General features: G+C 35.0%; 1 protein-coding gene across 1 annotated transcript in view; it reads left to right on the forward strand.

Annotated features, from left to right (window-relative positions):
* STT3B (STT3B, catalytic subunit of the oligosaccharyltransferase complex) overlaps positions 1 to 14675 on the forward strand; it is a 100694-nt gene that overhangs the window by 51982 nt on the left and 34037 nt on the right. The window contains exons 2-3 of the mRNA XM_018038213.1: positions 203 to 311; positions 3888 to 4175. Coding sequence (XP_017893702.1) covers positions 203 to 311; positions 3888 to 4175 — 397 coding nt within the window. The remainder of the gene's footprint in view (positions 1 to 202; positions 312 to 3887; positions 4176 to 14675) is intronic.

Consider the following 14675-nt stretch of genomic DNA (forward strand, 5'->3'; position numbering starts at 1 on the left):
TTTTTAGTTATTTTCAGAGGTATAAGCCAATTTCTTAGAAAATAATCTGTTGTTCAGGTTTGAGGAAAATTGTTATGAAAGATATATAGCCATAGATTTATATATAAAGAGTTAAATATAAAGTATAGTATTAGAAAGCTAGAGCTATTTCTTTCTAGTAAACCAAGTTTTATAACATTTCTTTTTTTCCTATTTTCTCTAGGTTTAACTATAGATCAACACATCATCTTGCGTCTCATGGGTTTTATGAATTTTTAAATTGGTTTGATGAAAGAGCATGGTATCCACTAGGAAGAATAGTAGGTGGTACTGTAAGTATAAATGCAGTTATTCATGTTAATCTTAAATTTTTTCAGTGATTTGAGTAAATCATTCATCACTAAGGTGATGGCAGTTCTTAAAAGTTTTTTTATAGTTAACTGATACGTTTTCTGTGGCTAATGATCTGTTATTTAATTTGTTAAATCTCTTTTCTTGATACTCTTCTTCACACACCCCCACTCCCCAGCCTGTTTTGGGGTAATCTCATACTAGCCATTATTTCTGACAGGTGGTGAAGGTTAGGAGGAGAAGCTCTTGTCACACTCTTAAATTCAGGTTACTTGTGTTTTTGTTTTGTTCTATAGAAGCTTTATTGAAAAAAAACATTTGGAAGGGGATAAAAATGTAGAAGTCAGATAATTCTAATTTTCCAGGTCCTAAATCTGTCTCAAATTACTCCAGGTGGATTAGGTATTGTTGATAATTTATGGGAAATTATAATATCCAGAGGATGATAGAAAGGAAAATGTTTTTAGGATTTGGGATGTAAGGAGAATGGTTTGAGAGAAAATGAAAGACAAGGCACCTACTGGAGAAACATATGCATTTAATATTTTTTTCTTGATCACTTTTGTTAGAGGTTTATCAATTTTAGTAGAGTCTTTAACCCATTAAACTTTGTTGATTATTAAATATTTGTCTTGTGTTACCTTCTGTTTGTTTCCTTCCTCCTACTTTCTTGAGTTTGATGTTGTTATCTAGTTTCCTGATATAGTTTGCTCAATAATTTTCAACTTTCCTTTGTTACTAATGTATTTGTTTTGAAGCTTCAAATTGCCTCATGATTACTGTTTTAGCTACATTGCTCAAGTTTGGATATGTAGTGTTTTCATTATCATTCAAGTCAAAATGTATTTTAATTTCTGTATAATTTTCTCTGATTCATGAGTTACTTAGGACTGTATTTAACTTTTAAACATAAGAGAATTTCCTCATCATCTTATTTTGCTTTTTACTTCAAATATATTAATGTTAGAAAACAAATTCTATAATTTTAATCCTTTGAAATTTATTGAGTCATGATTTGTGGCCCCAAGATATAGCCAGGTTTTATAAATGTTCCCTCTTCATTTGGAAGGAATATGTTCTCCATGATAGTGAGATGTTATATTTATAAAATCTGGGACATCTTTTTATCTTTGTAAATAGGAATAATGATACAGAAGAATAGTCATGATAGCCTCTGAGGTTGATAGAAAGGTATTGAATGGTGAAAGGTGTGGTAGATGACTGTTATCTGTACTGCTTGTGGTGTGAATGCTGTCATATATTTTATTGTACTAATCTTTGATTACTATAGTTTGTTTCCTGGTATGTTTATAACTTTTTATCTGGAATTCACCCTCAGTGAAGGCTGGTTTTCTGAGATTCCTAGTGTCCTGGTATTTGGAACCATCCTTACAATAATCTTTTTCACTTCCTTTTGCTGGAGTCCTCAGAAGTTTAGGACTGTTTTTAGAGGTTGTTTCTCAGTCTACGTTTCTTATATGTGAAGTTGTTTTAAATGTGGAGAGGGCTTCCCTGCTGACTCAGTGGTAAAGAACCCTCCTGCCAGTATAGGAGATACAGGTTGGATCCCTGGGTCGGGAAGGTCCCCTGGAGAAGCAAAAGGGAACCCACTCCAGTATTCTTGTCTGAAGAATCCCATGGACAGAGGAGCCTGGTTGGCTACAGTCTATGGGGTTGCAAAGAGTCAGACATGACTTAGTGACTGAGCTTGCATGTATAAATGTGGAACCCATACTCAACCATGTGGTGAATGAGTTATTTCTTGTTTTGTTTCTACTTACAGGTTTGGAAGTAAGGCAGAAGTTGCTTACTGTTTCATTTGATGGATGGGTAGAATTCATCTAGTTTCATAAACAGGCCCTGGGTTTGTGCTGGGAATTAGGCCTTTTTTTAAATCTCAGTGGTGAGCAATAACTATCCCCCAACCACCTCAAGTACCTAAAGTATATATTAGGGCCTCGAGTGTTGTTTTTTTTTAAGACTTCCGTGGTATCAGTGCCTAGTTTGAAATGCTTCTTTATGTTTAGAACCTGAAGGATTCCCTTCCGGGTTCTCTTTCTTTTAAGGTTAAACATGCCTTTTTTGTTGGTGAGTGGTTTTGTCTGTCTAGAATACCTTGATCTTTCCATCTAATACTTCTATGTATTATTTTGTATGTCAGTTCAATCTACCATATTTAGATATTTTCAGATTTATTTCCATTAAAAAAATATTGTCAGTAAAACTATTTACTTGGGACCTGGTATTGTATATGTAATGGAACGAAATTTTAATTTTTAAGAATGGTGATGATTGCCATACTTTTTCCCCTTTTCTTACCCCACTCTCCTTCCATGCGTTCAATAGATATTGTGCATCTATTTTATGCCTATCATTATTATTTGGATGCTGGGGAAATTTTTCATGTTATCCTGGAGTTTGTATTCTGTGAGAGTGTTTATGTATTTATTTATTTTTGGACGTGCTGTGCAGCATGTGGGATCTTAGTTGCCCTACCAGGGATTGAACCCATGCTCCCTGCATTGGAAGTGCGAACTCTTAATCACTGGATCACCAGGAAAGTCCCCAAGGGTATTTACTTAATAGACAGTAAGTAAATAAGTAAAATAAATACTATGTGAAATGGTGATAAGTGCTATGGAGAAAAAGCAAAGGAGTGGGTTTAAAGACCATGGACAGTTTGCAAATAGTATGGTTCAGGAAGTAAATTTATAACATTCTTGTAGTGATGGAGAAAGAAAAAATCTTTTAGGATGTAGCTAAGGATGAAACGGAGAAGGCAATGGCACCCTACTCCAGCACTTTTGCCTGGAAAATCCCATGGATGGAAGAGCTATGTAAATACACAGTTTAATCACAAATAGCTCAGAATTAATGTCCTGTTTATTGTTCGTTGAATCTTAAATGTTTCATGTTCCTCCTTTGGGGAGAGGTTGGAGTACAGCTGTAAACTGGGCCTATTCTAGTTGATTTGCCTTCCATTGTTAAGTATTTTAAGAAGTGTAAAAATGTCAACCTTCGAGGAGTTCCAAAATATTTTTTTGAATTCACTAACTAGTCCTCCTTTTCCTAGCTAGAATTGTTCACTTTCCAGATCTTGACTTTGAAGGGAGGAAGAAATCATTTATAAATATCACTTAAATAATAACTGCACATAAATTTTTTTCATCTTCTGTTTGTTTCTCAATTCCTTAAACACAAGTATGGGCAAAATTGTTAAAACCTCATACTTAAGGATGTGTTAGAATCCTGTTTATAGTGAAAGATAGAGTTAGTGGGGACAATTATAAAGTTACCCAGTGTTCCATCATTAAACATCTTTACTTTTAATACTTCATTCAATCTGATCTTTCTTCTTTTGCTTAAATATGTATTTCTACATATGAGAATTTTTTGTGTCCAGTTGAAAAAGAACATTTAATTTTGTAGTATGTAAAGAATGCAAACTGTTGTGCGAGCTTATTCTCAACCTAATTATTTAATAATAAAGAGCTTAGTGTTTTCAGCTACCTCCTTATATTTGTAATTAAATTTTCCTTTTTTTTTTTTTCCCATAGGTTTACCCAGGGTTGATGATAACAGCTGGCCTTATCCATTGGATTTTAAATACGTTGAACATAACAGTTCACATCAGAGATGTATGTGTGTTCCTTGCACCAACTTTCAGCGGCCTTACGTCTATATCTACTTTCCTGCTTACCAGAGAACTGTGGAACCAAGGTGCAGGGCTGTTAGCCGCTTGCTTCATTGCCATTGTGCCAGGCTACATTTCTCGGTCAGTAGCTGGGTCCTTTGATAATGAAGGCATCGCTATTTTTGCACTTCAGTTCACATATTACTTGTGGGTAAGTAACACTTGATGTTTTGTTATCCTTAATACCCATGAACTTTCTACTGAAAGTTGTCATTATAGTTGCATGCAGAAAACTGTTACTGTTCATGACAAATAAGTCACAGCTCTAATAAAAGAGGCTATCAGAAAGTAAGCTGTTGATTTTTTTGTTGTTTCTTTATTAGTGGGGAGAGAGGTTAAAATTACTTAAGAAAGTTGAAGTGTGGTTCATTGGCTTAGGATGTTGAATTCTGTGTGTGAAATTTGCATCATTTTACTGTTGCCAAGTTATTTCTTCTTTCCCTGTCTGTATACCTTCTGTTTCTTTTTCTTGTCTTGCTGTATTAACTAGTACTTCCAGTATGATGTTGAAGAGGTGTAGTAAGATGATCCTCGCCTTGTTCCTTTTCTTAGTGGGAAAGCTTTGAGTTTCTCACTATTAAACATGTTGGTTATAGGTTTTTTTGATAGATCTTATTTATCAAGTTGAAGAAGATACACTTTAGTTTGTTGAGAGAGTTTATCATGAGTGGATGTTGGATTTTGTCAAATGCTTTTTCTCTACTGATACATGATTGATCCTTGAACAACACAGGTTTGAACTGTGCAGATCCATTTATACATATATATTGTTTTCTATTACATACATACTACAGTACTTCACAATTTGGTTGAATCCATAGATCTGGACCCAAGGATTATATAAGGGCCCTACTAAAAAGTTATATGTGGATTTTCTTATGCCAAGGAAGTAGTCACTGCTGCAACCTCTGCCTTGTTCAAGGGTCAATTATAGTTAAACATAGTTGTAACTATATGTAAATTCTTTGACTTTTTGATGTCATGAATACATTATTTTCAAATGTTGAACCAGTATTTCATACTTGGGATAAATCTCACTTGGTCATGCTATATAATTCTTAAAATATCTTGTTAGACTTGATTTCCTAACATCTTGTTGAGGATTTTGTATCTAATGAGAGAGATAATGGTCTGTAGTTTTCTTTTCTTATAATGTCTTTGGTTTTACTATTGGTTCAGTACTGGCCTTGTAGAATGAGTTAGGAAGTATTTCCTCTGCTTCTGTTTCCAGAAAGAGATTGCAGAGAATTGTTGTCATTTTTATTTATTCTTTTTTAATCATTTGGTAGAATTCACGAGTGAACTCCCCCTTGGCCTGGTGCTTTCTGTTTTGGAATGTTATTAATTATTTATTTATTCCATTTCTTTAATAGATAGAGATCTAGTCAGATTTTCTGTTTCTTTTTGAGTATTAGCAGATATTTTCTTTCAAGAAATTGGTTCATTTCGTTTAGGATATCAGGTTTTTGGACATAGAGTTCATTGTATTTCTTCATTATCCTTTCAATGAATGTCCATGGGATCTGTAGTGATGTTTCTTCTTCCATTTCCAATATTAGTATTTGTGTCTTCTTTTTTTGTTATTAGCCTGGCCTAGAGGTTTATTGGTTTTTGTTCAGCTTTCAAAGAACCAGTTTTTGGTTTTGTTGATTTTTCTTTATAAATTTGCTGTTTTCAATTTCATTGATTTCTGCCCTGGTTCTTAATTCTGCTTACTTTGGATTTAAATTACCCTTCTTTTTCTAGGTTCCTAAGGTGGAAACTTAGATAATTGTCTTAGATCTATCTTTTCTATTGTTTACATTCAGTGCTATAAATGTCCATACTAGCACTGCTTTTTGCTGCATCCCATAAATTTTGATCAGTTGTGTTTTCATTTTTATTGAGCACTATTTTGAAATTTCTCTTGAGGTTTTGACTTTTGAATGTACTTATTTGAAGATATGTTTAACTTCATATATTTTGAGACTTTCTAGTTATTTTTCTATTAGTGATTTTTTTGTTTGATTTCATTGTGGGCTGAGAATACATATTACATGACTTTTATTCTATTAAATTTGTTATGATGTGTTTTATGGCCCAGATGTTGTTTATCTTGGTGAATATTCCATGCTGACTTGAGAAGAATATGTATTCTTCTATTACTGGATGAATTTGTCTTTAGATGTCCACCATAGCCAGTATCCAGTTGATTGGTGGTGGTGTTGAGTTTTAGCTTTATCCTTACTGATTTTCTACCTGCTAGATCCATCTGCGGAGAGAAGGGTTTTAAGTCTCCAATTATGATAGTGGATTTACCCATTTATGCTTGTGGCTCTATCAGTTTTTCCTCATGTAGTTTGACACTCTGTTGTTAGACATGTACACTTGAAGGATTGTTTTGCTGTCTTTGAGAATTAATCCCTTTTTCATTATATAATGCACTTCTTGATCTCTGATAGCTTTCCTTGCTTTGAGGTAGGCTTTATTATATGTATCTTTATCAGTTCAGTTCACTCAATCATGACCAACTCTTTGCAACACCATGGACTGCAGTACACCAGGCCTCCCTGTCCATCACCAACTCCCAGAGCTTGCTCAAATTCATGCCCATCGAGTTGCTGATGCCATCCAACCATCTTGTCCTCTGTCGTCCCCTTCTCCTCCTGCCTTCAATCTTACCCAACATCAGGGTCTTTTCTAATGAGTCAGTTCTTTGCATCAGGTGGCCAAAGGATTGGAGCTTCAGCTTCAGCATCATTTTTTCTAATGAATATTTAGGACTGATTTCCTTTAGGATTGACTGGTTTGATCTCCTTGCAGTCCAATGGACTCTCAAGAATCTTCTCCAACACCACAGTTCAAAAGCATCAATTCTTTGGTGCTCAGCTTTCTTTATAGTCCAACTCTTACATCCATAATGACTACTGGAAAAACCATAGCTTTGACTAGATGGACCTTTGTCAGCAAAGTAATGTCTCTGCTTTCTAATATGCTGTCTAGATTGGTCATAGCTTTTCTTCCACGGAGCAAGTATCTTAATTTCATGGCTGCAGTCACCATCTACAGTGATTTTGGAGCCTAAGAAAATAAAGTCTGTCACTGTTTCCATTGTTTTCCCATCTATTTGCCATGAAGTGATGGGACTGGATGCCATGATCTTCATTTTCTGAATGTTGAGTTTTAAGCCAGCTTTTTCACTCTCCTCTTTCCCTTTCCTCAAGAGGCTCTTTAGTTCTTTGCTTTCTGCCATAAGGGTGGTGTCATCCACATATCTGAGGTTAGTGATATTTCTCCCAGCAATCTTGATTCCAGCTTGTGCTTCATTCAGCCTGACATTTTGCATGATGTGCTCTGCGTATAAGTATCTTTATATATACTTCAAATTTTTTTAAATCTTTTAAAAAAATATTTATTTCTGGCTGCACTGGATCTCCATTGTGGCACACAGTACTCTTCATTGCTGCATGTGAGCTTTCTTCAGTTGTGCGTGGACTTCTTGCAGAGCACGAGATCCAGGACGGGCAGGCTTCAGTAGTCGTGCCACTTGGGTTCAGTGGGATCTTAGTTCCCAAACCAGGGGTCGAACCCATGTCCCCTGCATTGACAGGTGAATTTTTAACCACTGGGCAACCAGGTGAGGCCCTGTATCTTTATATTCAAAGTGGGTTTCTTGTAGGCAACATATAGTTGGGTCTTGGTTTTTGATGCACCCTGACAATTTGTTTTTTAATTTGTGCATTTAGACCATTGACGTTCAAAGTGATTCTTGACTATAATTGATTTAATATTTACCACACATGTGACTGTTTTCTGTTTGGTACTCTTGTTCTCTATTCTTTTTCTGCCTTTTGTGGTTTGAACTGTGCATTTCTTGTGTTCTGCTTTCTCTCTCTCTGGCACATCAGTTATGCTTTTTTAAACTGTTTATAGTGGTTGCCATAGAGTTTGCAGCAGACATACACAACTGATTGAAGTTCACTTTCAAAGAATACTATACAGGCATACCTCGTTTTAATGCACTTCACAAATACTGCATTTTTACAAATTGAAGGTTTGTGGCAACCCTGCATCAAGTGAGTCTGTCAGCACTAGACATTTGCTCACTTCATGTCTGTCATATTTTGGTTTTTCTCACAATATTTCAAACTTTTTCATTATTATATTTGTTACAGTGATCTGTAATCAGATTTTTGATGTTACCCTGGCAAAACAATTATAACTCCCTAAAGGTTCAGATGATGGTTAGCATTTTTTAGCAAGAAAGTATTCTTTAAAGTATTATGTGTTGTTTTAGTACACATAATGTACTCTTAATATTGGGGACTTTCCAAGTGGCTCAGTGCTAAAGAATCCACCTGCCAGTGCAGGAGTTGCAGGTTCGACCCCTGGGCTGGGACGATCCCCTGAAGAAGGAAAATGGCAACCCACTCCAGTGTTCTTGTGTGGGAAATCCCATGGACAGAGGAGCCTGGTGGGCTACAGTACATGGGGATAGCAAAAGAAACATGACTTAGCAACTAAACAACAACTCATAATAGACTCCAGCTTAGTGTAAACATATCTTTCATATTCCTTGGGAAACAAATTTGTATGACTGGCTTTACTACAATATTCAGTTTATTGTAGTGGTCTGGAACTAAACCTGCTATATATCTGAACTCTGCATGTACCACTTTATAGGCAGTGTGAGTACTTTATAGTATCAAAACAATCCTTGTATCATTACTGTCATTACTTTCATATGTAATACGTACATAGTAGATTACATTGTTGGTATTATTTTCAATAAACTTATGTGTTGAATCAATTAAGAATAAGAAAACTAAAAGTTTTTAATTTCCCTTCACTTATTCTGACTTTGATGCTGTTCCTTTCTTTAGATTCAGATCTGTGTTGTTTTCCTTCTTGTTAAAGAACTTCTAGGTTTTATTGCAAGACAAGTCTGCTGTCAACAAATTTCCTCAATTTTCATTTATCTGAGAAAGTCTTGAAGCATAATTTCACCAGGCCCAAATTTCTAGATTATTTTTTCTTTTTTTCCTTTCTCAGTTCTTACATATTTCACTCTAATCTCGTCTTGCTTGCCTGATTTCTGAATAGAGGTCATGTGATCGTTATCCTTGTCCTTCTAGAGGTAAGGTGTGTTTACCTCTGGCTTCTTTTAGGGTTTTTTCATTATTGATTTTCTGTAGTTTGAAAAAGATACGCCTAGGTGTGGTTGGTTCTTATTTATTGCTTAACATTTGAGCTTTCTGAATCTGTAGTTTGGTTTCTGACTTTATTTAGGGGAAATTATCAGTTATTGTTTCAAATATTCTTTCTCTCCTCTCCTGGTACTTTTATTACATGTATGCTATATCTTTTGAGGTCTTTTAACCAATACATAGTATTTAACATATATTAAGTATATATTTTGACAATATGTATGGCTGGATCTTGATAGTATAAAGCCAAGTGGAAAAATAAATTGAGGTAGAATACATACAGTAATTTTAAGTAGTACAGACTATATTGTATATTGTCAGTTTATACTTATTTATAATGAAAGTATAAAAATATGGCATTTATCCATATATACCAACTTTATGATAGTGGTTACTCTTGAGTATGGGTGAGTGATACTAAGGAAGTATGAAGGGGGAGGTTCAACTATGTCTGTTAAAAACTTTTTTTTAATAAGATCATCTAGAGCAAATATGTTTTATTTGCATTTGGAAGTTGGGATGGCTATTATTCTCTACTGTATGTTTGAAACTTTTTGTAATAAAATTTTAAAATAATATATTCTATCTTTTGGGAATTTAAAAACAGAAAACTAAAGAAACCATCACCCAGGTATTACTGTCATTTGCATTTTGTCATAGTTTAAAATTTTTTCATGCTTTATGAAATGCAAAAGTGTTACTGTTTAAATAGTTTTTTTATTCTTTAAAAAAATAGCATGAGTCTGAACCATTGCAGTAGTGCCTTAACTGGCATGTTAATTACCTTTCATCATTTAAAAATTTAAGAAATTGAGACAAAATTCATGACATAAATTCACTTTCAACCTTTTTTTTTTTTTCTTTATTTTGCTTTACAACACTGTATTGGTTTTGCCATACATTGACATGTATCCGCCACAGGTGTATGAGTTCCCAATCCTGAACCCCCCTCCCACCTCCTACCCCGTATCATCTCTCTGGATCATCCCCGTGCACCAGCATCATCCCCAAGCATCCTGTATCCTGTATTTAACCTAGACTGGCAATTTTTTTCTTACATGGTAGTATACATGTTTCAATGCCATGCTCCCAAATCATCCCACCCTCTCCCTCTCCCACAGAGTCCAAAAGTCCATTCTGTACACGTGTGTCTCTTTTGCTGTCTCGCATACACAGCTTTTGGTATCCTCTGTTTACTTGCAGAACATTTTATACCCCCTAAGGAAATCTTGAACCTCCCCATTCCTTATTTTTTAATTTCTGTTTGAAGACTTATTATTCTGGACATTTCACGTAGGTAAAATCCACATAAACAGTACATTCACTTAGCATAATCTTTGTTATTTTTGACATGTATCAGTATTTCTTTTTTGCGGTTGAATAACCCGTTGCATTGCATTGTATTGTATTGTATGGCTTCCCTGATGGCTCAGATGGTAAAGAATCTGCCTCCAATACGGGAGACCTGGGTTTGATCCCCAGGTTGGGAAGATCCTCTGGAGAAGGGAATGGCAACCCACGCCAGTATTCTTGCCTGGAGAATTCCATAGACAGAGGGGCCTGGCAGGCTACAGTCCATAGGGTCTCAAAAGAGTTGGACATTATTGAGGAAGTAACACTTTCCCTTTCAACCCCAGTGTATATATACCACATGTTTAAAATCCATTAGCTGATGGACATTGAGTTGTTTTCAAGTATTAACTATTAGGGGTCATACTGCCAGTGCACATTTGTGTACTCGTTTTTGTGTGGACATACATATATTTTCATTTCTCTTCCATGTAATGTAAGAGTGGAATTGGGGGATTTGCCAGACTATTTCCCACAGTGGTTTCCCCCTTTTACATTTCCACTGGTAGTGTATGAGGATTTTAATTTCTCCTGATCCTCACCAAAACTCCCCCCTGCTCTAGTTTTTTTTCGTTTGTTTTACTTGACTGTTGGTATGAAGTGGTATCTCATGGTTGTTGCTTTGGGTTTTTTGTGTGTGTTTTTAAATTGTGGTAAAATATATGTAACATAAAATATACTATCTTAACCATTTGTAAATATAGAGTTCAGTAGTGTTTAGCATTCAGTAGATTTATAATGTTACAGAGTCGTCACCACCATCCATCGCCATCGTGTTCCTTAACTGCCCATTTTAATCTTCCCCAACCCCTGACCCACCACCATTCTCCTTTCTGTCTCTATGATTTTGACAGCTGCTAAGTATTTCATATAAGTGGAATTGTACATTTTTGTCTCTTTTTGGCTGGCTTGCTTATTTCACTTAGTGTAATGTCCTCAAGATTCATCTATGCTGTGGCATATGTCAGAATTTCCTTTTTTATGGCTGAAAATAATATTCCGTTGTATCTGTATACCACCTTTTGTTTATCCATTCGTCAATGGACAGTGTGGTTGCCTCCATGTTTTGGCTAACGTGGGTATACAAATATCTCTTACAGACCTTGCTGTCAGTTATTTTGGGTATATACCCAGAAGTGAAATTGCTGGGTCATGGGTGAGTCCTATTGCAGTTTTTTGAGAAGAGCCACCATATTGTTTTCTGTAGCAACTGTACTATTTTACGTTCCTACTAGCAGTAGGTCTGTTTGAGTTAGTTTTTGTATATGCTGGTAAGGGTCCAATTTCATTATTTTGCATATTGATGTCCAGTTTGCTCAGCACTGTGTACTGAAGGGACTGTGGTTCCCCATTGAAAACACTTGGCACCCTTATTGAAAATCAATTGACCACATATACAAAAGTCTGTGAGTTTTTTATTTTGTTCCATTGACCTCTCAGTATATATGTGTCTTCATGCCAACACCACACTGATTTCTTTAGCTGTGGAGTAAGTTTTAAAATCGGGAGGTGTTTATCCTCTTTGTTCTTTTTCAGGATTCCTTTGGCTACTAGGGGTCCTTTGAGTTTCCATATAAATTTTAGGGTGGGTTTTTACTTCTGGAAAGAAAAAATCATCGAATTTTTATATGGATCGTATTGACTCTGTAGATTACTTTGGGTAGTATTGTCATCTTCCAGTCCATGAATAATCATGGGGTGTTTCCATTTCTGTTTTCTTTAAACAGTGTTTTACACTTTTTATCATGCAAGTCTTTTTCATTAGTTTGATTTTATTCTTTTTGATGCTGTTGGAAATTTTTTGTAATATCCTTCTTGCATTGCTATCTGTTACTGTTAGTATATAGAAAAGCAGTGGGGTTTATTTATTTATTTTTTCTGTGTTGACTTGTATCTTGCTGTTTTGCTGAGTTCATTTATTAGCTCTAGCAGGTTTTGTATGGGGGAGCTTTTTTCATATGAGATCATATCTGTGAACAAGGGTGATTTTACTTCTTTCCAACCAATTTGGATGCCTTTTATTTATTTTTCTTGTCTAATTGCTCTGAGTAAGACTTAAGTACTGTGTTGAATAGAGGTGGTGAAAGTAGGCATCTTTGTCTTCTTCCTGGTCATAGAGGAAAAACTTCAGTCTTTCACCATTGAGTATATTTACTGTAATTTTCATATATGGCTTTTGTTATGTATTACATATTATTAAGTATGTAATATATTTTATAAACTAATATATAGTATTTTGTATTTTAATGTCATTTACACTTTTTTATACATGGTATTGCTGGTCTCATATGTGAGTTTGGCTAGATAGAAAGGTCTAGGTCATTTGTTCTTTACTTTAAATTTTTGAACAAAAAATTGTTGTACTACCATCATTTTGCTTCTTACTATTAACCTAATTTTATGTGTTTCATAAGATATGTCTTTTTTTTTTTTTTCTGAAGAAATAATGAGTTTTTTGTTTTTTGTTTTTTACCTATATAGCATTGAAATCTAATAGATTTCCTAAGATATGTACCAAAGTTGGTACTCCTGGAAATGGTAAACCCTTTCAACACAATATATTGTTTATTTTTATTTCTGGAAAGCTGTCTTTGATTATAGTTTCAAGTATAGTTTGTTTCACTGTTTTTCTTGGATCATCTTCCTCTTTGTTTGAATTCCAGTTCTATCACTTGGAGTTGTTTAAACCTCCTCCATGTCTATTTCATCAGTTATAAAATGAAAGACAAGTGATACTTTTATACACATCCAAATTTGAGGGAATAAATGATTTCTTTAGGTTTCAAACACTATAATGGATATAAAGGAAAAATAAAATCCTGTTGCAAAGTGAAAAAAGAAATTTACCTCATATGGTTTAAATAAGCTAATTCATGTAAAGGTACAGAACATTGTAAGAACACAGAAAGGGATGAGTAAATGTTTGTTTCCATTGTTACTATCACCAAAAATAGAGCTAATGTAGATAGAATAGTACTTAGAACAATACTTCTCACCACATTGCATCCTATAGTTGTGGCATTTTAAGTTTCTTCCTGTGCCTTTGTAATCAGCCTTGTCCTTAAACTGTATTACTTGCAATCACAGATCTGATTTCTGTCTGTATTATCTCTGGGAGTTTCTTTTCCGGAATGCCATGTTATAGAAACAGACAGTTCAGGGTGGCCCTTTATGTCTGACTTACTTCATACAGCATAATACTTCTGAGTGTCATCTCAGAACATGGTATCTCTTTTTATTATTTTATTTCTCAGTTTTTGCTTAAATTTTTCTAGATCATTATATTAGTCATTTGAGATCATCTCTTGTAATGGAAGGAATCTTCCTGGGTGGTGGCTCAGTGATAAAGAATCACCTGCCAGTGCAGGAGACTCAGGAGATGCGGGTTTGATCCCTGGGCTGGGAAGTGGAAATGGCAACCCACTCCAGTGTTCTTGCCTGGAAAATCCCACGGATAGTGAAGCCTGGCAGGCTACAGTCCATAGGGCTGCAAAGAGTCAGGCACAGTTGAGCACTCATACACTTCTAATATAAGCAGTTTCCCACTATGGACTATTTTAACTTCACTGCACAAACTTTTTTTGAGAAATAATTTACATACTATAAAATTTAGTCTTTCAAAGTATACAATTCAGTGGCTTTCAGTATATGAATAAAGTTATAAAACAAACTTCCAGATTATAATTTTCTTGCTTTAAAAAATTTAAATATTTTAACATATCCCCTCCCCATAGGACCCGTTATTTTACCCTGTCCAAAGGGAAACCTTTTCAAAGTTGGCATGGTTTGGGGGAGAAGACCAGAGTATATTTTGGCATACACGTGCACTGTATTCCGAGCAGTGTTTTGGAACACTGAATTCTGAATTCCGAGCAGTGTTTCATAGTCTTTTAGAGGTCTCAGGCAGCTCGAAGTGCTGTGAATTAGGAATGTTTTCTCTTTTCTTCCTCTTTCCCTTCCTTTTTTGTTACAATTTCCCCAAAGGTTGATGTCACCTGTGGTTTGTTTTAATGTACTAATAGAAGACCATTTTGAAAATAAGAATTCCTTGAAATAAACTCTGTATAATACCGTTAAGTTGAACTTCCTATCATATCAGGACATAAAGATAGCTC

Source organism: Capra hircus, chromosome 22 (genome assembly GCF_001704415.2).
Source record: "Capra hircus breed San Clemente chromosome 22, ASM170441v1, whole genome shotgun sequence".
NCBI classification, from domain to species: domain Eukaryota; kingdom Metazoa; phylum Chordata; class Mammalia; order Artiodactyla; family Bovidae; genus Capra; species Capra hircus.